This window comes from Nesoenas mayeri, assembly GCF_963082525.1.
Source record: "Nesoenas mayeri genome assembly, chromosome: 15".
Taxonomy (NCBI): domain Eukaryota; kingdom Metazoa; phylum Chordata; class Aves; order Columbiformes; family Columbidae; genus Nesoenas; species Nesoenas mayeri.
This window is the reverse complement of record NC_137559.1, coordinates 5968032-5991571: the sequence shown is the minus strand read 5'-3', so window position 1 is coordinate 5991571 and position 23540 is coordinate 5968032. Positions and strand designations below refer to the sequence as shown.

General features: G+C 51.6%; 1 protein-coding gene across 1 annotated transcript in view; it reads left to right on the top strand.

Annotated features, from left to right (window-relative positions):
* Positions 1 to 531: 531 nt before the first annotated feature.
* Positions 532 to 23540, top strand: part of HS3ST6 (heparan sulfate-glucosamine 3-sulfotransferase 6) — a gene marked incomplete at both ends in the record, with an annotated part of 29078 nt that continues 6069 nt past the window's right edge. Inside the window, one exon of the mRNA XM_080353700.1 lies at positions 532 to 890. Within this exon, the coding sequence (XP_080209826.1) occupies positions 532 to 890 (359 nt within the window). The remainder of the gene's footprint in view (positions 891 to 23540) is intronic.

Genomic DNA, 23540 nt, shown 5'->3' with positions numbered 1-23540 from the left:
CCCATGCAGCCTAATTAGCCCTGCCTCTCCGGGTACTGCTTGCTAATTGCCTGGCATTGCGCTACCCCCGCGGTCATGGCTTTTTATTTTATTGCTGGGATCCCCTGCCCCATGAGAGCGGCCGAAAACACCCGCGACAGCCCCAGAAATTATAACAAGAAGAGGAAAAAAAAATAAGGAGTCGGATGGTAAAAGATGAGCAAACGCGTCGCAGCGGGGCCGGGAGCGCTTCCCTCGGCTGCGGCTCCTCGGAGGGGCGGGCGGGCGCGGGGCTGCCCGTCCCGGGCTGCTCCCCACCGGGGGCTGCGCAGGGGGTGTCCCGCTCCCCGGGGGATCCCGGCGGTGCCCCACGCGTGTGCCACCCCCCACACCCCCCCCTCAGGGCGTGGCCGCCCCCACGCGCGTGTCGCGCGCCGTCCCCCGCCCCGCGGGTGGGCGTGGAGGGGAGGGGCCGGGTGGGCGCGGAGGGGAGCGCTCAGGGGGGGTGGCGGGGCGGGATGCGCTACCCGGCGGGGCCGGTCGCGGCCCCCGATGGGATGTAGCGGGCGGCTTCTGGGACCCGTCGGGGGCCGCCGCGCCTCGCTGCTCCTCACCATGATCCTCTTCTTCACCTACTTCTTCTACTGCCTGCCCGGGCCCTGCGAGCCTCTGCCGCCCGCCCTGCTGCTGCCGCCGCCCGCCGCCCTCCCCGACGGGCCGGGGGACGCGGGGCCGGGGGTGGCGGGGGGAGGCGGCAGCCGGCGGTTCCCCCAGGCCATTATCGTGGGGGTGAAGAAGGGAGGGACGCGGGCGCTGCTGGAGTTCCTGCGGGCGCACCCAGGCGTGCGAGCCGTGGGTGCCGAACCCCACTTCTTCGACAGGTGCTACGAGAAGGGGCTGCGCTGGTACAGGTAACGGCGGGGCCGGGGGGAGAGCGGGTTTGGGCTGGGAATCGCTAATGAAGCTCCGAGCCGTGTTTAATTGCTCCGGTGCCTTGCTGGGGTTGCTCTGCAACAGGCTAGTCCGGGATCGGCGGGTCCCTGGAGATAAAGGGGGTTCGAGGGGCTGAGAGCGGGGGGAGGATGCGGATCCCAACGGGGGATGCGAAGGGACCTGAGCTGCGGTTCACGGCGGGGGTGGGGGGGCAGCTCCGACCCTCCGCCTTGCTTGGGGAGGGGGGGGCTGGTTTTTCGGGGCCGCTGCTGAAGTCGGGAGTGATGGGAGCGTGAGAGCATGTCCCCGTGTCCCCCGTCCCGCGCAGCCCAGCCGGCCGGGGACAGGTGACCGGCAGGAGGACAGTCGGCAGCAGAAACTGCCTTTTTTAATTATCCAGGCTTTGCGATTTTAACCTTTAACACTTTATTCTTAGTCATCCCACTGTTTCCCCACCGGGTTCATTTAGGAATTATTTTATTCGAGTGGCTTATAAAAATAAAGGGAGCGAGGACCTGGAGAACCAGGTTTGATCCTGGCTGAGAACTGGAACAGTGAACCGGCGAAGGCAGGGGAAGGGTAAACCAGTGTCGCTGGAATTCCTCGGTAGGTTTGTGTCAAAGGGCAGAGCCGTATCGATTCAAGGGAGTTGTTTAGTTTTGAGGGTTTCAATGGAATTGAACTCTTCAGGCGATAAAGCATTCGGAAGAGCAGCTACTGTGCATGTGGTGTCTATTAAACTCCCGTCTCCTGGCCAACTCCTGAGTGGCCGGGCCAAGCGGAGTCAGAGAACCGAGTCCCTTGAAGGCAGCAAAAGAATCTGGTCCGTTATTTTGAAGAGAGTCCAAATGTGTAGATTTATAAAAGCGCTGCGGTGTTCTCGGGGAAACATCTGAAAATAATAAAAGGAGTAGCTCTCCCTGTCCTTCCTGCCTCTCCATCCCGTTCTCCCCAAGCCCCGCGGGAATACTTTATTTCTTACATGCTCTTAATATTTCTTGATGTTTTGGGGAAGGCTGCAACTCCGCAATCCTTGCCAAAATAATAACCTGTGAAAATCAGCGTGTTTAATGGCAAGTGTAATTTTAGCGGTAATTTTACCCGCAGAGTTTCAGCTCTGTAAGGCCACATCTGGACTGTAAAGTTATTGACTTAACACACCTTCAAACACAGTAAGTAGCGCACTTATTTTTATGACTGTATTAATAATAATGCCGTGATTTATTAGCTCATTTCTCAGTTCCATTTGTATCTACGCTGCTCTAGAAACAATAATGATGATAACTAATCTTTTTGGGTGAGGATTACAAGACAGGTCTCACTTGGCAGAATGGGAGTTTGATGACTGCGAGCACATAATTAAAGTGAGGAAGATCGAACGCTTTCATATCGCTCGCCATGGTCCAGCGAGACGTTTGCAGGGTGGACCACAGCAAGAGAAGAATAAATAAATCTTAGGTTTGGATTGCTGTGTAGTGAGTTTTCAGTGCTGTAAGTGCTCGCAGGGAGCCTGGCCTGGTACCAGTGAAATGTTTTAAGACTATACTGCATATGGTTGTGGTACATTTGGAGAGCTAGAGCAGGGAAGGTTTTCGGCGCGGCCAGACGCATCACAGGGCAGCGTATGCAGTGCTGGGGAGAAGTTGCATCCTTTCTAGTGAGAAAAAAATCGATAGACATTTTGCTTTAACTCTGCATAGAGTTAAGAGTGTTTTTAATCACGGGCACAACTATTTTCCTTAGTTTCCTCTTCTCTTTGCCACTGTTTTGTCTTCTTACAAGACTTTGCTCTGCTGAGGGTTTTTTCCCTGGGAAAGCCAGACAAAGCTAAATGCTTAAAGCTGGGGTGTGTTTGGAGCAGAGGGAAATAGAAGTTGGACAGAAGTTCAGGTTTTTCCAATGAATATCTCAAAGTGGTGTAAACATTTTTAAAATATTTGAACTTGCTAGGAAACCAAAATTACACCAGCTGCTTCTCATGCCAAGATATTTGGCCCGAAGGCACCTGTAGGTCGTTGCTTGTCTTAAGTAAATCTGGGGAGAAGAAAAAAGAATTCCCTTGGAAATATCGCCACAGAATTATGTTGTTCTTTCTTGGTTGTCCAGTTCCATAGTGATTTCACAGCTGTGGCAGAAGTAACTGGTTGTGGGTGCTGAGTAGTTTATATTACAGTGTTATGTTACTGGCAGAAACCATTTGTTCTTACCAGAGTGTTTTATTTTATTTAAATTTGAAATAACCAGAAGTCCCTTTTTTTGAGTAGTTCTTTTTTCTAGTGAGAAGAAAATGTTCAGCGCAAGCAGCAAGCATCTCATATGGAATTCCTTGAGTTGCTATAGGTTTAGCTAATTATAAGAAGATTAAACACCTTTTCTAGACTGCAACATAAATTACCTAATGGATAATCCGAGCATGACGTGACGTTTTATCCTAAAGCAAAACACTGTTTTAATTTTTTTTGGCACTCAGGACTGCTTAAAGTAAAGCTAAATAAGAAACAGTGATGGTGGCATGTCTGCTCACATGGGGGTTTGGGGATCGCAAGTGCCCTGGTTGGGAACCTGGGAACCTGTCTGTGTGTCTGTCTGTCTGCTTTACAGAAGCGTAGGCAAAGGCAAACGTAGGAACTTAATTAAATAGATATTTGCCAATGATATTTAGAACTTCATTGCAGAGGTGCTCAGCATGCTGGCAGTGTCACCCCCTTGGTGTCTGTAGAGCAGCGCCCGTGTCCAGCGCAGGGACTTCCCGGTGCCGGGGGAGCAGAGTCGGGGTCACAGGCGGTGATTGGGGTGCCCGGAGTGTTTGTGTTCCATACGGTGCCCGTGCAAGCGGGGCTGTGGGCTCTGTGCTCCGGCAGCCGCTGCTCTGCTCCACTGGCGACACTTTGGGGGCGTAGCTGAGATCTTTGCACAGGATTGTGCCCTTTTTGGTTGCTGGAGCCGGGCTGGTTTCCCACGCAGCTGCCTGATGTTGCTTGGAGGTTCAGAGTTGCACCGTGATTCAGTGCAGCCTTGGCAGTTCTGGTGCTGGGGGTGAAAAAGGCAGAAACGGTGGATAATGACAGCTTTTGGGCACTAAGGTGGTGCAGAGAAAGGTTTTTGCAGATGCTGGCTAGTATAAAAGGGAGTTTGGGGGATTTCAGCCTGATGTAGCTCATGCAAAGAACAGTTTCCTTCTCTCTGTCCACCAAAACTTTGTTGGATTGAGCTGAGGTTGGTGCAGTTTTGCTCTGTTTGTTTCCTCGTATGATCCATCATCCGAGTCCCTCTTGTCTTTCCTCTCTTCTGGCTTTTTTTCAGTAGCCCAAGCAAAAGTCCTGCAGGAGGGGCTGGGCCGGGGCTCCCAGGGACCCTCCACGTCCCTGGATTTCATAGGAATTGTAAAGAATTCCTTATTTCCTTACAGTTTGGGACAGAAGCAGCAAAAAGTACTATGGGATGGCTAGCGATAGTTGGCAAACGCCTCCTGGCATCACTGCCGAGCATCCTCTGGTGCTTCAGAGCCATCCCAGAGCTCTGAATCTCTCGCAGGCTGATTTTAGCTTTTAATTGTGATTTCCCCTTGTGATCAGCTGCAGCACACGCAGGTTTGCATGCGGGGGGAGGAACTGTTTGTGTGGCTCGCTGTGTATCGCGCTGCACTCCTGTGTGTGTGTTAAACCGTGCTGGGGGTGTCCCAGCTCGGGAGTGCCTGGGGAAGGTGAATGATTTGCAGAGAGCTGCTACATGCAATGTGGGGTTGCTATTTTTTTATTTCCCCCTCCTTCAAACCCACTCATGGGAGCTAATAATGTTCTTGAAAGGCATCCAGGATTTCTTGAGCCAGACTTTGTTATCTCCCAACCTTGCAACCCTGAAGCCTTTGAGCGGCAGGGAAAGGACGCGACTCCGGCGCTGCTCTTTTGACTTTTGCTGTGAGTGTTATTGGCAGCTGAAAAGTAGAGCTAAGTAGATGCCTTGAGGGGTTTTTTTGTGTGTGTTGTGATTGTACAGACAGATCAAGACACTCTATAGCACAAGCTGTTGAATAAAAATCCGACATTTCAGCTACTCTGGAGTCACCAGGCTGAGTTTTGGCGCAGGATCCCCTTCCAGGGGCAGCTTTTCACAGGCACAGTTAAGAAACACATAGGTGGGAAGAGACAAAAGGATCTGGCGAGGAGTCAGATGGCGATGCACTGAGAGCTGCTCCGGGACATTATCTTTATTCATTGACACCGGCTGATCTGTTCTCCTGCTGGACTTGTGTTTCAGCTCCGCGCCTGAGAGCGGCCCTTGTTTTTCCTTGGTGCTTTTGCAGAAACTCGGTCCTGCAGCGTGCTTCTTGGCTTTAGTACTTTGTAATATCTTCTCTCTTTTTTTTTTTCCTCCTAACATTCATTACAAAATTAGAGCCTCTCAGTATCAGCTTCTCCTATCCTCACACTCATATTTGGAAAATAAATCCTAAAACACAAAGAAAAAACACAGGATACCTGAGAAAAAGCTTTAATTTTGTAGCTATGAAGAAGATATTTTAAAGCTTTTATTTAGCACACAGCACTTTGGATTTGCTTTTATGCAATGTTTTAGTCTTGGCTTTACACTTAGAACAGGATCAAGCGCTGTGCACATCCTTGCCAGTTGGACAGGTCACCCTGTGACGGTGTGTCCCCGTTTTACTGCTCCCCGGCACACAGCGCTGCCTGGAGCAAGGAAACAAGCTGGAATACGTGCGAAGTTTGGTCTTCTGCAAACTGCTTTCACGTGGGATTAAAAATAGCTTTTACTACCACGATGAGGAATTAACATTTGAAACCGTTTAAAGGGATCCGGGGCAGATTCCACCCAGGGCGGGCGAGGGGATGTGTCTGCTGGTTTGGGGGGGTCTGTCCCTCTGGCATCAGGTCGGGGATGGGGCAGGGAGCAGGATTTACACTCCTCTGCCTCCTGCTTTCACCCTGTTGGTATTCCCTTGCAGCAGCTCCTGAGTTTTGTTCCCAACCCAGAGCCCATGAAGTGGTTCTTGCTGATCCAAGCAGGTTTGAGAGCCTAAATTTCAGCCTGGCTCAACCACACAGCAAAATCAAGTCGGGTTATTCCATGTGTTGTTACATAGATAGTGTCAGTCTAAAGTGATTAAAGCTGCTTGGTAGTGTTGGCTGCGATTTTAGGGGGATGAAAGCTGTGACTTGCGGAGTGGGATAAGTTGCGGTCTTCCCGCCTGAGGAATGCTTTCTCTGTCTCTTTTAAATAAATGGTGGGTTTATATACGGGCTGTGCAGTGGGGTGTGCAGAAGTAACCTGAGTTTCTAAAGGATTTCTAGTCTGCTGGTGTTGCTATCCCAGACTGCTTAAATAAACAGATAAAGCTGGGCACCTGAAAATCACAGGGTTGGTTTTAAAAATTAATATTATGTGAATCAATATTTTTGGTAAAGACTTCTGCATTCATGCCCTTTTTCTTGTGATCCCCTGGTTACTCTTTGGTAACCTCAGGGTCTAGAAATCTGAACATGGACAGGTTTTTTTATCACTTGTGTAACTCCACAGAACTTCCGAAAAGATGTCAAACATCATGAAAAGTTCACAAACAGCAGCAAAAGCTGTAGGGTTTCTGTTAGTTGAATTATTGAGGGGCTGGAGAAATAGTCATCACAGAGTAAGAGGGAGTTTCTGAGTTTTTTCTTTAAAGTATTACTTTTTTTTTCCCCTAGATCATTTTTAGATCCAGACAGTGACAGAAAGTGGAAAAGGCCAGTGGATTTAGAGGGTGCTTTTATGCAAGGAGAGGCTATTACTTAAGAGACTTCAAAGCTTATTTATAAAACAGTAATTACCATCCCTTGAGACGGAAGCGGGCAGCTCGCATCCAGCCGGGGAGGGGGTTACAGTACTTAATTGGCAAATATGCTTAAAAGCTTCTTCCTGACCTTTTAAAAAACTTTTTTGCTGAGACAGGCTTGGGCAGAGATTGAAAACCTGACTAATGAAAGGCCAGGTTTAATACCAGGACTTATCTCTAAATGGCTTTTCAAAGGGCTGTGGAAATCCTCCTGCTTAGGGAGCCGGCTGGTTTTGGGGGATGCTCCCGTGTCCCTCGGGGCTTTGGGAGCTGGGGGGGACCCCAGCCTGGTGGCTCCTTCCCCACAGCCCAGGTTGTGGGATGGTCGAGGGGCTGGGGCAGCCTGGCAGCCCTCCCCTCCTTGCCCTGCTAAAAAATCAGCACCTATCTACCTGCAGGGGACGGTGGAGGAGCCGACGGAGCTCTTGGATCTCCCTCTGCACCTCCCACCACATGTTCCTGGTGTGTTTGTTTAGAAATTTAGTAAAGTGAGGAGCAGAGGGATGTTCTGGGTGGCTTTCTGCGGGATTTCAGTTGAAAGCCCAGCCTGCGGTTGAGACCAGGAGAGATGGGAGGTGCAGGCTGGTCTGGGCCAGCCCAGGCACCGCTGGGGTGATGGTTTAAGATGAGTCTTTCCTTGCAAGAGGATGCATGGCCGGGGGATGCCGCACATTGCCCTGGCGAGTCTGGGTTTGCTGGATCCCACCCAGATCTCTCTAGCAGACTGTCTTACCCTGAGCTTGTCCAAATTATTCCCCATGGGTGGAGTGGACCAGCTCTGCTCTGTAGGAAATGACAGACCCATGGTGGTTGCACATGAGAATTATATTGCAGCTTTCTGCAGGGTCTGAGATCCTGACGTGTCTGTGCTCGGTACACGATGTACTGCTCGGGTTTTACACTGTCACCTTTTGTGGTAATAATGGTCCTGGGTGGAAAATCCACAGCATCCCATTTGATTTCACCGCCTCCTCCCTCTGCGCAGAGACAGCTCGCAGATCACAGAAGCCTAAATGTCTTCAAAATTATTCATGCGTCTCTTAAGTGAGTCAGTCTTGATCTGAAGAGTCGTTTGAAATGCAAATGGGGAATATTGCAGGCAGTCAGGCCACGGGGGCGGTAGCCGTGGCACAGAGGCAGCGTGCCCAGCCAGCTGGGTTGGAACCTGCAAGCGATCCCAAGGCTCGGGGTGCGAAATGTCCGGCTCGTGTGCGGTTGGTGTTTGCAGACAGGGCTGGCTCTGCCTGCGCAGATCCAGGCTTGGCTCGGCTGAGATGCTCTGGAGCTGCAGACCAAAGGAACAACCCAGTTCTGACGCGTGCCGCTTGGTTTGGGCTGGTTGGTGACACAAACTGCTGGGACCTGGAGCATGTAGCGTGTGTTGGGACTGGCACTGAGGCTGAAATACAGGGTGAAATGGCTGAAATTAACTTCTCATAAGCAGTTGCAGAAAACTTTCCCTGTTTCATCTATTAAAGCACCAGCACAGAAATGGTTTAGGTGGAAACAGCAGCACTTTGGGAGCAGGATGTGCTGCTGGGCTCCTCCTGTGAGTGATTTTTGTATGACTGAGGATGCTCTGCTGAGGGAAACCCCCGAGATGGGGAATAAAACTCCTCTTTCCCAGCCCAATCAGCAGCTCCACGGCGCTGGGGGTGGCACAGGCATCCCAGGCAGCCAGGACCGCTGTGCATTTTAACGCACAAAATTGATTACAAGCAGGAGAGAATTACATTAATATAGTCACTTGTCACTGAGGTCTTATTAGTAATCTCCACTCATTAGTCTGGAGAGAATAAGGATGTGACCTTGTTAAGTGTCCTTGCAGAGGGTAAGGCTGACCATTTGGCTATTGATTTATTTCTGAGCCCCTCCACAGCGTGTGTGTGCGTGGCAAAGGCAAATGTAGGAAGGTGTTTCCGCAAATGCGGGAGGTGTTTCTGCAGCTGGAACAGAGAATTGGCCATTGCCTCCCCTGCCCCTCTGCACCCTTTGGGCTGGTGCAGCCAGTGAATTAGCAGCTGCTTTTGGCATTCACTGGATTGTCAAAAATTGGAAAAAAAAAAAAAAAAAAGAAAAAAAGAAGAAGGGAAAAAAGAAGGAACTGCTGGTGATTGATGGGAAGGGACAAGAAAAGTGACAGATCCCATCCCCAGAGGCCACATCATACTTCTGCCTCCTGCCCGGTGCTGCGGGGGCTGCCGGAGCCCTCCTGCATCACCCGACTTCCCAGCTGCTGTGGAGCCCCCAGCACCCCAAATCCTGCTCCTGGGGTCTGGGCAGCCTGTCCTCCTCTGCTGCCCGCACCCAGCTGAGGGCAGGATCTGCCATCCCTGCAGTCCTACACCAGATATTTTATTTTGTTTTTTAATTTTTTTATTCCTCGAGGCTGTTTGTGGGTGCTGACCGTGCCTCGAATGCTTCCCCAGCCTCTCCCCACCTGATGCCTCGCACCACGTGCTGTGCCGTCGGTCCCCATCCCGCCTGTGCCGCTCGGCTCGCCTGTAATTCCAAGTGACAACGTCCCCCCACGGACACCCTGCTAGGGAGGGCACATCAATAAGAGCAGAAGGGACAGAAATCCTCCAATTACTGGGAGCGTGGAGGGGGCTCGATAAGTGCCATTGATCAGTTGCTCATCAGCGCGTCCCTCATCGCTGCTGCTTGTCAATAGATGCTGTGGAGCGGGAGGGGGGCACTGGCTGCCTCTCCGGTCCCCGCGGAGGCCACCCCGGCACAGCGGTGGCTTTCCAGGGCTGAGGGAATGCTGATGGCCAGACAGAGCTTTTCCCAGCTGGTTGGGACCTGCCGGCTCCATCCCTGCGAGTGACAGCCCAGTGGGGCACAGGGGGATGTATTCTTCAATAAGAGCACTGGCCGCTTCCTCCGGCTGCTTTTATATTTCAGAAAGTCGTGTTCCTCAGCCACACAAGCCATGAGAAAAATTTCAAGGGGCTGCTGCCAAGTACTTTCGGCTGAGAATTTCAGTTTTGTTGAGGGAAGGGATCATTTGTCTCCATGAAAAGCCCATTTTGTGGGGAGGGAGGGAGCTGAACGTCCCCCCGCCGTGTTGGAGACCCGAGCGTGACAACCTGCATCCGCTCTGCTGCCACTCGGGCGGCGCGGAGCTGCCGCTGCTGCCTCCTGCACAAAGGAGCTATCGGGCAGGGGCTGGGCTGCTGCCGGAAAGAGGAGGGAGAAATGTGTCCCCAAGAGCCTGATCCTGTCCCACATCAGCGCACGCGTTGGGGATGAAGGTCTGACGGCGATGGCGGGAGCATCCCAGTGCCCCAGGATGGGGCCATGTGCGGGAGTGGGACCAAACCTGCCAGGTTTCCTGGGGTCCAGGCTGTGCTTGGTTGGCTCCTGCAGCTAAAGTTATGCCTTATTATTTGAGTTTGCATGGGGAGGGAGGCTTGCTAAAACAGGCTGGACATGAGGAGGAAATGGTAGCCCCTGAGGGTGGTGAGAGCCTGGCCCAGGTTCCCAGAGAGGTGGTGGATGAACCATCCCTGGAGACATCCCAGGCCAGGCTGGACGGGGCTCTGAGCAACCTGAGCTGGTGAAGATGTCCCTGCTCATGGCAGGGGTGGCACTGGGGGAGCTGGGTGTCAGAGCTTATCTCTGGTGCTTCAGCTGCATCCCAGCGGAGCAGAGACAGTGCTGCTGAGCCCATACAGCCCTAACGAGTTACCGCAATTAGCCCAGGCTGCGAGCATGGTGTGCTGGCTAATTACCTGCTGTACAGAGCGGGGAAGGACGGTGGCTCCACCACGGTTTGAAGATCTCAGTGGATCAGAAGAAAGCGGTTAGGAGCAGTTCAGTGTAGGGTTGTGGTGTGAGGTCCTGAAGAGACCTGATTTCTGCAAAAATCTCCTTTCCTCCAGAGTCTGGAGGAAAACCCTTGAAGCAGAAGGAGGTGGAAGGGTGCTGGGGCAGTGGCTGGGTGTCCCCAGCGGCAGGCAGGCTGTTCCTCGGTCACCTCGTCCCTGGATGATGTTAGGTTCAGGCACCGCATGTGCTGCACGTTCGTTCCCCAAGTCACCGTGCAGGACGGAGCAGAAGAACTTTAAAGAAAAAGTAAAACTGTTGCCACTTCAAAACTACTCTCAGAATTGATGCCAGGACTCCAACAGACTGATGCTCCTTTATTCTCCTTTTAATTAATTCTTTTGCCTCCAGTGAATTTCCATCTTTTATTTCTGCTGCAATCAAAGGGCTGCGAGCAGCAAGGCTTGCATTAGGAACAGACCGTTCCAACCTTTTATTAATCTTCCCATATCAGTTACTTGTCTTTTCCTTGCACTGCCACGGTGCATCTGAAGCACATATGCCAAGAGATGACTTGTGTGGGGAGAGATGGGGCGCGCAGAACCCCGGAGTTTTCTCTCAGCAGGTCTCCTTTGCTGGCAGCAAAGAGTAAGAGTCCGGATAAGCTCGCTCAGATACACAAATGGGCAATTATGTGGTCACCTGAGAAGTGCCTGATGATTTATGGTGTTATTAAAAGGTGATGGTAAGAGTAGAAGAGATTTGTAACATCTGCATCGAAAACCCCGTCTCTGACCCTCACACCCCAGATACCAACATATTAAATATCCAAACAGGCATTTGAGCCTGCGGATCACTTTGACAGAGATTCCTGCACATCTGGTAACACTTGGCCTGATACTTAAGACCCTGGACAGTGTGTAATTAAACATAATTCAGTCCTTGCCCTGTTGCGGACTCGAAGAGGCTGTTCCTGTCTGAAGGGTGGTTTTCGGAGGAGCCTTGTGGAAGAGGAACATGCAACTAAAGTTGGTGTGAAAATGAAGCTGTGCTTTGCTGGGGGCTGCTGGGGGAAGAGAGGCATATTGTAGGAAAGCTGTCATCTTCAGGTGCCAAAGAGATGGAGTTTTCATGCTTGGTGGGAGCTAAGCCTGATCCCAACCAACAGCTTGATCTTCTTGTTAGTGATGATGGCAGCTCTGAAACAGCCTCCATGGCTTATAGATCTCTTCCCATGACCAACAGCAGTGTGGCAGCACTGGCCGTCCTTGGCAGACTGCTGGATCTCCTCGTTCTCTTGCCCTCTGAAGACTGTAGAGATCCAGGGTGATGCTGTTGGCTTGAGCCCTCAGACTCTGTGTTGCTGGAGCAGTGCAGTCTTATTCTTTCTCCCTTTCTATCCATTTTTTGCAGTTCTGGCTTCTGGTCCCCCTGGATGGGCATTCTCCTCCTTAGTGGGAAGAAGTCATATCTGGAAATGAAAGGTGCAAGGAGTGGGCTGGTCAGAGAAGTTGGTCTGTGGTGCTGCACCTTGGCAGGGATGGCCTGGGTGTGTGGTGGGGTTGCAGTGCAGCGTGGGGTGGGTTTCCTTGCTTTGGCAGACGTGTGCTGTGATGTCCCAGGAGAGACACACGTGTTTCACGGATTCTGGTCCTCCTCACCTTCCCAGCTGGAGAAGATCTCTCCTTCCAGCCCCGGGCTGGCATGAATTGATAGGATGCCCTTGGCTTTGGGGAGCGATACCACTTTGCAGCAGCAGGATTCCCAACATGAAATTGCATCTCCATCTGCCAGTGCTGCCTTGTTTTGTGCAAACACAGATTTTTAGGTACAAACAGGAGAAAATCTGTTGGTGGGAGCAGCTTTGACAGATGTGTTCACTTGCTAGAAGTCTGCGCTGCGCCGAACTCGCAGCCTCTGCGTTGTGCTGAGCTGGAAACGAGCAGAGAACCGAGGATGCACGTGTTTTCAGAGACAGGGAGAGCTGGCAGTGGCGGGGATAAAAGCAACATATGTCTGATTGAATAAATGGAGAAATGCAGGCCAGATGGCTGGAAATACTAAGAACTGTTTAATAATATCTAAACTCTTTGCTCTCTGGAGCAAGATTACGGGCACTTGCAATCTTTTCCTCTCTGCTCAATTTGCCTCCCGTGCTGGCTGTGTTACTCTTGGCTTCAAGTAGAGCGTTTAGTATTATTGGTGACCTTCAGGAATTTGTGAAGTTATTACCTGGGGTATAAATGTTGATCATCTTTCAGGGAGCGGCCAATGATTTGTAAGCATGACCCCTCTGTCCCGGGGAGGTGCAATGGTTCTGGGGATGGGTCCTCAGGATGGTTTTCTGGTGAACGCCCATTGTCATCCCTGGTAGCCAGGAAGGACTCGGAGACCCTGGGGGGCCCTGATCTTCCCCACGCTACCTCTCCATGGCCAAGTATCTCATCTTTGTTAGGGGATGCTGGGAGGTGATGAATGTAGTGGAACAAACTCATGCAGGAGGTGGCTGGGGTGGTTTTGCATCAGGCTTAGGCCATGGCTGGGGTGGTGGCATAAGAACAGGGGTGGCGTCTGCTGGTCCATCCCTGTGTTCAACCTCTTGCAAGGTTAGAGTCGATTTTCTCCCTGAGTTTCCGAGGAGATCTGGAAGTGCCAAAATCAGATGGAAAATGCTGACCAAGCAATATTGCTGGCCAGGAAAAGGTTGATGGCAACGTTGAGCAGCTGGCTCTGCCATGACCACCAGGCATCCCAGCCTGGGAGAGCGGGACCGTGCGGCCGGGTTGGGAATGACCCCAGATTCCACCTTTCTGAGGGTCCCTGGTAACGAGAGGAGCTGGTTTGTGTTGGTGAAAAGCTGCTCTTTCACGAAGACACAAACACAAGTCTTTTGCAGGTCAGCGGGGAAATCAGGCATTGGTTTCTTGTAGGCAAAATTTAATTGTTCCCCCAAGCAGGGGTTAGCATTTATTTTTTAAATACAAAGCAACGAACTTCCAGGTGAAATCTGGATTTGGTTGGTGTTGCTGTTTCAAAACTCAGGAGGTTTTGAGCAGAAAAGGGATGTTCATGTTTTTGGGGAAAGGCTGATCTTTTTGCTACTTCAGAACCTCATAATCAGCTGTCGAGTTTCTCTGTGGATGGTTGTAAAAATAGATATTGTTATATTTTCTCTAAAGGATTTGTTGTTTTGCACCAGACAAATTGCATTCAGGGCTGTCGTGTGGTCTCGGCAGGGACGGATCCTGCTGAGCCCTGTCCAGGTACCAAATGGCTCCTTGGTTTTTGTGAGCTGCTGGAAGAGCTGTTGTGCTCCTCCCCAAGGTGGGGACAATTCAGAAATTAAACAATTGTATTATTTAGGTAATTGAGTTGTTTGTTTTGTTATTTTTATTTTGGTTTTGTTTGTTTGCTTGTTTTTAAAAGAAGTGTCCTTGGAGGGAAAAGGGACGGTAGGAGCAGAAATTGCAGTTACAGCAAACTGGAAATCCTAAATAATCCAAAAATAATGCAGGTTTTGAAGTTTTTCTTTCCTTGCACAGTGGAAGGGGGAAAACAAGCTCTGTGTATGTACCCTCTTTCAAGGAAAACGAATTGCAAATAAGAAAAACAAATTTGAGTTAATTCCTCTTTTCCAAGCACAGCTCCATTCAGTGTTTTAAAAGTCAAGGGATTTAGGGATCTGGAGATAGCGTCAATGTTTTTCGGTAACAAGTACAAACTGTAGCGGGTTTTAAGACTTCAGAAGCTGTTTCTGATTAGTATCTTTTCTTTTGACAACTTTTTTTTTTTCTTTTCAGAAATAAAAGGGGGGGAAAGGGCTTTTTGTAACACAGTCGCGCTAGAAATGGGGAAAAATCTGTTTGAAATATGCAGGGACCTGAAAGAAAATCTTGAGTGAATAATAAGTTTAACTGACCTTAAAATATCCCATTGCCATGAGGGATTTGAGAGTAATACTTCAAATGGGTTTTTGATGAGGCTCTCTAGGCTGTGGGGAATTGAATATTTTACCCAACACGTTTTCTGATCTAAATTTTCACAATAGCTACGAAAAACTGTTCTGAAATGCCTAAAGAAGTTTTTGTTTTGTTTTTATGTTTTGTTTTGGTTTTTTTTTACATTAAAGCTACTGACATGTGGGATGGGGAGAGGGGGAAATCAATTTGCTGGAAGGTGACTTTTCAGAACTATCATTTTAATTTTTTCCCCCAACACTGAGTTTTATCCTAAAGCAGAATTCATCTGCTGGGGGCTCTGGTGGGACCCTGCTTTGGTGTCACCCTCCTTGGATCCCTGTCCTCCCTTCCAGCAGCACAAAGCCCATGCTGGTGATGGGCACGGGGACAGACATCCCCGGAGAAGCACTCTGAGCAGGCACAGCATCCTTGGCTGGGGTGCAGAGGGACTCCCGAATCTCATCACAGATCACCCCTGTGGTTGCGTTTCGTGGGAACACCCAGCACTTTCTGGCCTGCCTTGCTGTCTGTCTGTCTGTCCATCCAAGGGGCTGAGTGAATCACAAGCGGTCAGAGGGACATTGGGTGCCTGCAGGGGCAGTGGGGCTCTGTGATGGGCTCCATTCATCCCTTCCGCTACAGAAAATCATGGAATCATTTAGTTTGGAAAAGACACTCGAGATCAAGTCCAACTGTTCCCCCACCCCGGCACTACCCCATGTCCTGAGAACCTCATCTCCGCGTCTGCTCAACCCCTCCAGGGATGGTGACTCCACCACTGCCCTGGGCAGCCTGTTCCAATGCCCAACAGCCCTTTCCAGGAAGAAATTGTTCCCCAGATCCAACTTCAGCTTCCCCTGGCATAACCTGAGGCTGTTTCCTCCTGTCCTAATTTGCCATGTGCTCCCCGTTTTCCTCCTTACCCAGCTGGCTGGAAAACCAGCACTGAAGGAGGGGTGGTCCCGGTTCCTCTGCCTCTAGACATGTCCCATTGTCATGCTGGCTGCTGGCTTGTCATGACTGTGGTGTCCTGGTGGTCCCCGGCTGCTCCTCACCCCGGGCTGGGTTATCAGCAGCAGCTTCCAGGGATGCGGGATCGATCTGTCCGTATAGCTGCACGTTCCCATCCGTCATCTGCCCACCCATCCATCATCACCTAATATCGAAGTGTCTGGTTAAGGATGCTGATGCAGTGATGCTGTAGGAGATGAGGAATAGAATCAAGCTCCTGGCTGGTGGCATTACTGCTTTTCTTCTCACCTAGATGCCCCAAACCGTTCCCAATGCTGTGTAAGCAGGTAATTGAGCATCCATGTGGTCCTGTGCTGGGCTCTGGGGTAGTGAGGAGCCCATGGGAACCTGTTTCTCGCTTTTTCATGTCTCCAGAGTGCCGGGAGATTCTGGTCATCCCACATATCACAGCTGGGTCTGGCTCCCTTTGGACAGAGAGACTTTTGTGCTGCAGCACTTGGCCTGCAGGTCATTAACACAGGTGGCCAAGGTGGCCACCAGCCTGTCTGCTTCTGGTGCTGCAAGGGAAAATGAGCTGGGTTAAGAAAACGAGCTGGATTTTTAAAATAAGCTGTATTTAAAAAACAAGTTGGGTTCTCACCTTTGTTGGGAGTTACTGTCGGCTTCTGGACACAGCCCGGGGAGACGGTTTCTGTCCCAGGCAGGCTTGGTCTCTGCCACCACAGTCACTTGCCGTCCCTTGCTCCCTCCCTGTGCTGCCAGGCTCCGAGCAGGGAGCCTCTGCTGCTTCTGGAAACATTTTATTGCCAATAAATTTAGGGGCAAAACCTGCAGGCTGTGAGCAAACAGCTGAAGGCAGGCGTGGTGGGCAGAGAGACACCTGCCAGATGCCTCTGCTTAATGAGAGGATTATTGAGCATCTTTCCAGCTTCTGCAAATGAGTTTTGGTTGCAAGGAGTGTATTTATCCTTCCTTTGCACTGCTGGCCACCCAAATACCCCGATACTGAGCGGGACCTGGGGAGCTTGAAGCCCAGCAAGGTGATGTCCTGGTGGGACTGGTGTGGATGGGGCTGGTGTGGATGTAGCTGCTGCAGTCTGGGTTGTGCTGGAGTTGCTTTGTCCCAAGCCGAGGGCAGTGGTCAGGATCCATAGCCGCTGCTTTTCATGGAAATGGGCAAAATTCCTATTCTCGATCCTTGTCCTCCGTCAAATCTGGGTGGAACGGGCTGGTGGGATCAGCCGTGGCTGGGGGAAGGCGGACAGACAGCTGGGCAGACGGGCAGACAGACCGTGGGATTGCTTAAGCCACATTTCCTTGGGAAGCCAGGCTAAAAATAATCAAAATCCAGTCCTTTCCCACAAAAAGCTCTGCTTGCCGCAAACTGATGATTTTCCAGTGAAGAAATGTTTTGTTAGAAAATTCCCAGTTGCTCCTGCTGGAGGGAGGGAAGGAGCATGGACACGGGGCTGGAGAAACCCCCGGATCCTCTGATATCTCCACAGCCTTTTTCTCTTCAGCTGGAGAAACAGTTCATTTATTTTGGTTTTTTGGTGGTGTTTTTTTTTTTTTTTAGTAAAGTGCATAATCCACCCACACCCCCCTTCCTGGTGGGTGATTTCCTTCGCCTGGGGACCAGGTGAATGGTAGTATGAGGGTAAGGGGGTACCCAGCAGCATCCCCAGCATCCCGAAGCCTCGTTGCCCGGGCTTGGCTGGATTTCTGAGGCTTCTCCCTTATCTGCGGAGGAAACAGTTATTAGCTCCCATGTGATGGGCTGCAGACTGGGGAGAGAAGTCCTGCACGCATGTGGAGGTGGCTGAGCAGGTTGTCAGGGAGAAGAACCATTTGATAGCTGCTCCGGGCTGCAAAGTGGGTCTTGGGGCTCCTCTCCTGGTTCCCTTTGCCTGGCTCCTGCTGGAGTTACAGCACGTTGCAGGACGGGATGGCACCGAGCATCACGTCACTGCCACGCTCCAGGGCAAAGCTCGGCTCTGCTCTCTGCCAGGAAACGGGGCTTTTTCTGATAACAAAAAAAAAGGACCTAAATTTGTTTCCCATCTTCCTGCAGGCTGGATTACAAATTTGACCCAGATGGGGAATCTTTTTTGTTTCTGTGGAAAACTGGATGCATTTTCCATCCCAACAAGAGCAGCGTGACAGCATTCAACCCACGATAAACACCAAACAAATTGTATTTTTGGTTTTTTGTTGTTGACAGAGGCAGGGAAGGCAGACGAGCTCCTCCGGCTTGGAGCTGTGGTGAACTGTAGCACCCATTGCCTGAGCTTTGCTGGGAGCTGCTCCGCTGGGATGCAGGGATGGTGACTATTACAAGGCGGTTTTAAGTCCAAGATTCCCCTGGCGACCCCGAAAGCCAGGGAGGGAGGGTGCAAAGCGCAGCAGAAGCTGGGGAGATGCCGGGGTTTGGGCTGGTGGATGCTGTCACAACCTCCACCCTGGGGAAGGGAGCACAAGAGGATGGTTTGCTCTTGCCTGGGGGCTGTTGGGCACAGTCTGGGCTTTGCAGGGTGAAACATCTCTCATTTCAAATGTGCTTTTGGCTCCTCGATGAGAGGAGAGCTGGGCAGCCCTGGCTCCATCCCTGTCTCCTTGCAGGCAGCTGTCTCAAAGGTTTAGGGGTAACCGTCACCTTGGGATGGGCTAACCTGGGGCATGGAGGGACTGTGACCAACAGGTCCAGGAAGGTGGTTCCTCCCACTCTGCTCTGCCCTGGTGAGGCCCCATCTTGAGTACGAGGTCCAGTTCTGGGCTTCCCAGTTTAAGGAGGTAAAGGAATTACTGGAGAGAGTCCAGCAGAGGGACACAAAGATGCTGAGGAGTCTGGAGCATCTTTCTGATGAAGAGAGACTGAGAGAGCTGGGGCTGTTCAGCTGGAGAAGAGAAGCTGAGAGGGATCTGATCAATGTGATCAATATCTCCAGGGTGGGTGTCAGAGGATGGACCAGACTCTGTTCAGTGATGCCCAGTGACAGCGTGAGGGGCAACGGGTACAGACTGAAACACAGGAGGTTCCATCTGAACATAAGGAGAAACTTCTTTGCTGGGAGGTGCCAGAGCCTGGCCCAGGCTGCCCAGATCGCATGTGGAGTCTCCTCCTCTGAGACATTCAAACCGCCTGGACCGACCTGTGTGATCTGCTCTGGTGACCCTGCGTGAGCAGAGCTTGGACTGGGGGCTCCCCAGAGGTTCCCTCAACCCCAACCAGGCTGTGATTCTGTAACCTGCTGCTCTGCAGATGCGCTGCCTGCTCCAAGCCAGCAGGCAGCGTGCAGCCGTGCCCCTGCCAGGCTGGGCAGGCAGCAGCCCAGTGATCCCTGCTTGAGCTGTCAGAGGGATCACAGCGGGACTGGGGAGAAGGGGACAGCCGGGTCCTGCCTGCAGCTGGGGACCACGGGGGGCTGTGATGGTCACATCGCTGCCTCAGCACATTTCTACTCCCTGCCCGTCCCCAAGCACCAGACAAGAGCTGATGCTGCAGATGATGCTGCTCATTTGCCAACTGTTGAACCTGGCCCAGGCACCTGCGGAGATTTGTCTAAACTCAGGTAATTGCACCAATCTGGTGCTTTTCCTCCCCCCGGGCCATACTGAGCATCGCTCTGGGCTGTTTGTTGGAGCTGCTGCTTGCTCAGAGCTGGGCTGGTCCAGCGCCATGCAGTGAGAGCAGGACTGGTGCTGCTGGCTCCTGTCACCCTCCTGTCCCCTCTCCTGTCCCAGGGCAGCCCCTGTTCCCACCTCAGTGCTGGTGATGAGTGTGGGGTGCTGGGGATTGATGCTATGGGGGGATGCTCCTGGCCAGCCGAGGTGTCACAGGTGGGATGGAGGGTGGGGGAATCTGGGGCAGAGCAAGGCACCGGCTCCATTCTCCCCTTCGGAGCAGAAAATCTCATTTGCAGGGGGACTGAGGTGAGCAGTCACCAGTGATTTCAGTGAGCATTGGGTTCCCAAATATCTTTGTCGATCTGGCCAAGAGAGCTTAAACCTGTCACTGGGATCTGTGCTGCTGGATCCCCGTGGCTTTGTTGCAGATCTCAGACCTGGCTCCAGCTCATGAGTGAGGACTGATTTATGTTTTCTTAGGTAGAAATGAAATAGTTTTGGATGCATTTCAGAACGACTCGTGGTTAGTTTGAAGCTGAAGTTTTGAGCAGGACTCGGTGCTTGTTCAGCAAGGAAGACCCAGGCTGGAAAAGCATTTTTGCAGAAGCCTCTGTGAGGTGTTGCTGGTGGACTCACCATGTGCTCAGTTGGCACCAAGCCGATGGCAAAGATCGGGCTCTCACCTTGCTCAGAGCATCTTTGATTTGTAAGTAATCAGATCCAACCAGTGGGATTTTTAATCTGGATGCAAAGGCGCTATGGGCAGAACTCAATTAAAATGGCTTTTGTTAAAGGAGTTACCTGTTTTAAAATATGGACTGTGTGCTTGTCTTTACTGCTTGACTTGTCTACTGGAGTAGGAGGTGGGCTCCTCAGGAGCTGAGCATCCTGGGGACACCCCAGGGAGGGATTTTTTTCTTGATCCCTTCTGCCAGTAGTGTTTTCCACTGGCTGCCCAGTTTGGAGCTTGGGCTGGGGTCTCCTTTCCCCTGACTCCCCTCGTTCACAGGTTCCAAGGTAACTGGTGGGTTTACCTGTCAGACCATGGGGATTTATGGGCAATTAATTACTCTGAAATGCACTAATTGCTTTCTAAAGAGCACTTGACCCTTGGCGATGCCATCAGAACCCTGGCATGTGGCTTCTGCTCCAGGAACCAGAAGGTGCAAAGTTCCCCTTTTTGTCTATTTAAAAGCAGAGGAAAGGTAAAAAAAATAAAAGAAGACTTAATAATGTTGGAATGAGTTATTGTAAAAGTCATGAGCTTGGGGGGATCTTTTCTCTTCTCTGAAAGCTGCAGGGGAGGGGGGTCCCTTCCTCACCACCCAGCCCGGCGGTTTGGCCATGCAGGAGGTGGGGATGGGGGAAGGAGAAGGGTCCGGCAAAGGGCTCTGTGGTCCCTGGAGCACGATCCGGAGGGGACAGCCAGCCCTGCCGGCCGTAGCCTCGGCGCAGCCATCTGGAGAGCCCGACAGCCCCTTCCCCACGGCCCGCAAGGGTCCGGTCAGGGCTGGGCCTGCCCCATGCTGAGATCAAATAAACACAAATCCACGGAAATTATTCATGGCTCTGGGGACTTGTCTCGATGCCCCATCAGCATCTGCTGATCAAATCCCAGCAGCTGTCAGTTTGCCGGGACGTGGCACCCCGTGGCTGCAGAGGGATGGATGCACTCGAAATATTGGAGGATTTGTCTATTAGAGATGCTTTTTAGCTACTACAGTTGCTTTCCTTTTGCCCACTCAGGCATCGGGAAGTGGAGGAATTCCCATTTCTGCTGGCCACATAACTTTAAACCTGAAAAAAAAGATATTTTTGTGGGCTTTTTATGTTCTTCCTGTGCTCTCCTCCATCTAGGTGGGAAACTGGGAACAATCAGTCCATTGCTGCAAGAGGATAATTTAGTGAAAGCCAGTATGAGTATTTTTATTTGTAATTGAAAACAAAGACCTTAGACACACTTAGAGTGAACTGAGATATATATACACACACACACATATATATATATATATTTAAACAGCAATAAGTTTGCATCTGAACAGCCTTCCAGAGGTGTGCTGCTGGTCTGGAGTGCTCAGTCTGGGAACAACTGGTCTGTAAAAAAAAAAACCAATAACTGGCCTTTAGAAGTATATATGTTGATCATGTTATGCCCATCCGAACATTGTTGGAATTGCCAGGGTCAGTGGGATGTGGCTGGGGGGGGTCCCTTCCCCTCCCCAGGCACTTGTGCTGCCAGCCCCATGCAGCTTGAAGAGCAAATTTCCCTTATTTATTGCAGTGCCCAAGGATCCCAGTTACCAGAAGCACAAAATTTGTCACTGATGCCATTGCTCTGGTTGCAGAAGAGCATAATTTGTGTTTTGCTGCACTCAGACAGCAGGTCAGGTCATAAAACACAAGATGCACGGCGAGGGTAGAGCGTATTTAAAAGGCTGATTCCGCTGAAAGGTGTAATAATCTGCCGTATTACTTGCCGGAGTAGCTGCAGGGAAATTTACTGCCTTGGAAAGAGATTATCAGCAGCCGCTGCTGCCAGCAGATTTCTTCCTTTTCTTTGCTAAGAGGAAGGAAACTTTTCATTGAATTCCTGCTGCTCGTGCCTGTGAGCGATGCTCCCCCGCTGCAGCCAAACCGGCCCATTGGTTCTCACAGCTCGGAAGTGGGAAAAATAATCTGGATGACAGCAAATTTTATCCTTATCTCCCCTCTCGGTATGAGAGGTAAATTCAAGCCTGTGTTTTTGAATTACGCTGGTGTGAGCTTACATGTGCCCAGAGCCGTCCCTGCCTGGAGGTGCTGAGCTGGTGGAGGGATCGAGTCTTGCTCTGGAGGCTTAAGCAGGAGGAGGAAGGTTTATTCTTCCCAGTCCAGGGCTCCAGGAGCATCTCGCCAAGCCCCAGCTGCAGGAATGGGCTTTGCACGGGTGACACTGGGGCTTCCTCCACTGCAAACCGAGCAGAGACCCCGACCCTGAGCGTCCCTTCTGTGAGCGGGGACAAATCCTGAGTACCTGCATCCCTACAGCTGGTCTCCAGCAGAGCTGGAGCTCAGGGCCACTCATGCAATGAGTTTGTTGGTCCTTCTGCAGTGCCCCCAGCCGTACGTGGGATGGACCGGCCCAGGGGCGTGCAGGGGGGTTGGTTTTGTTTGATTCCGTTCCCCTGGAAGGGAGGAGGGCCGGGGCAGCTAACCCCTTTAATTGTGTGCAATGAAGGCTGACGGTGCGGAGGAGCAGCCTTTAAAAGGGGTACTGAACCTTTAATTCCTGAATAAATCATCTCCAGTCTGTTGCTCCTTCATCTGCAAGCTGTTTGAGCGTGGGTACATATTCACTGCTGGGAAGGGTCATTTGGAGATCAGAGCCCTCGATTGACCTGGGTCACAGGCAAGACACCTGCCACAGGCTGTCCCCAGGCCCCCGGGGCTGGGGAATCAAAGGGACACGGGGGAGAGAGCTGCGGGAAGAGGGTTTCTAATTGCTGCCGTGCAGACGTGCATCATTCCGGAGGGATGGAGAGGGATGTGCCCAGCACTGAGCCCCAGCCCAGCATCCCACCACGGCTGGGCATGCCTCAGCCCTGGCTTTCCATAGGGTTTTGGGGGATTCACTGTTTCTCACTTGGTTTAACCCAAGCAGTGGGTTCAGCTGCTTTTCCACCAATGGTTGTTCAAAATATATCTTTGCTTGTTTTAAGTGAAATATTGCTCCTGGGACCATGAGGCTGGTTTTGTTTCAGGTCCCCTCCTGCCAGTGGGGGGTGCATGTGGCCCCATCCTACTGTTATTGTCTTTGGGTGATCTCTGGAGGTGGCTGATGTCCCTGTGGAGTGCCCAAGCAGGCATCCCAGGGTGGCTGTGGATTTGTGCCTTGGCCAAGGGACACCACCTTCAGCAAAAGCAAAGGGGGACCCGAGCGGCGGTGGCTGTGATGGGTCCCTGGCAGGTGTCAATGGGGAGTTGAGCCGCTCTGCATTTTTGGGGTGAACCTGTGCATCATGGCTCCACAGCAGGGACCACCCCTGATCCCAGGGATGCTGACAGAGGCCAAGCAGCCTCTTCCTCCAGTGCTGTCATTCCCGAGCGGGGCAGGAGCTGTGCCCTTATTAACTCTGCTGTCTGCTCTTCATAATCAAATGCAGTTCTGTGCATTCACTGGGAGCCCTTTGGCCTCAACAACCCCACTGGAATAACCATGCATAGAAAAAAAAAAAACAAACAAGAAGCTTCAGGGCCTTGAGCTGCCCATAATTGTAACTCCCAGGCATAAACATGAGCACAATGGTGATACAAATGTTGGGCAGTGGAGGGGCTGGGGTTGCCCCCCTTGTTTTGTGGGGGAAAGGCCTTTTTCTCACCTTCTTGCCAGGGCTGGGGAATTGGGGTCCACTGATGTTTGGGTAGATGGACAGAGCAGCTTCCCAAACGGCGCCAGTTCTTATCGGGGTTAATAACTGGGTGTCGGGTGACTTGCA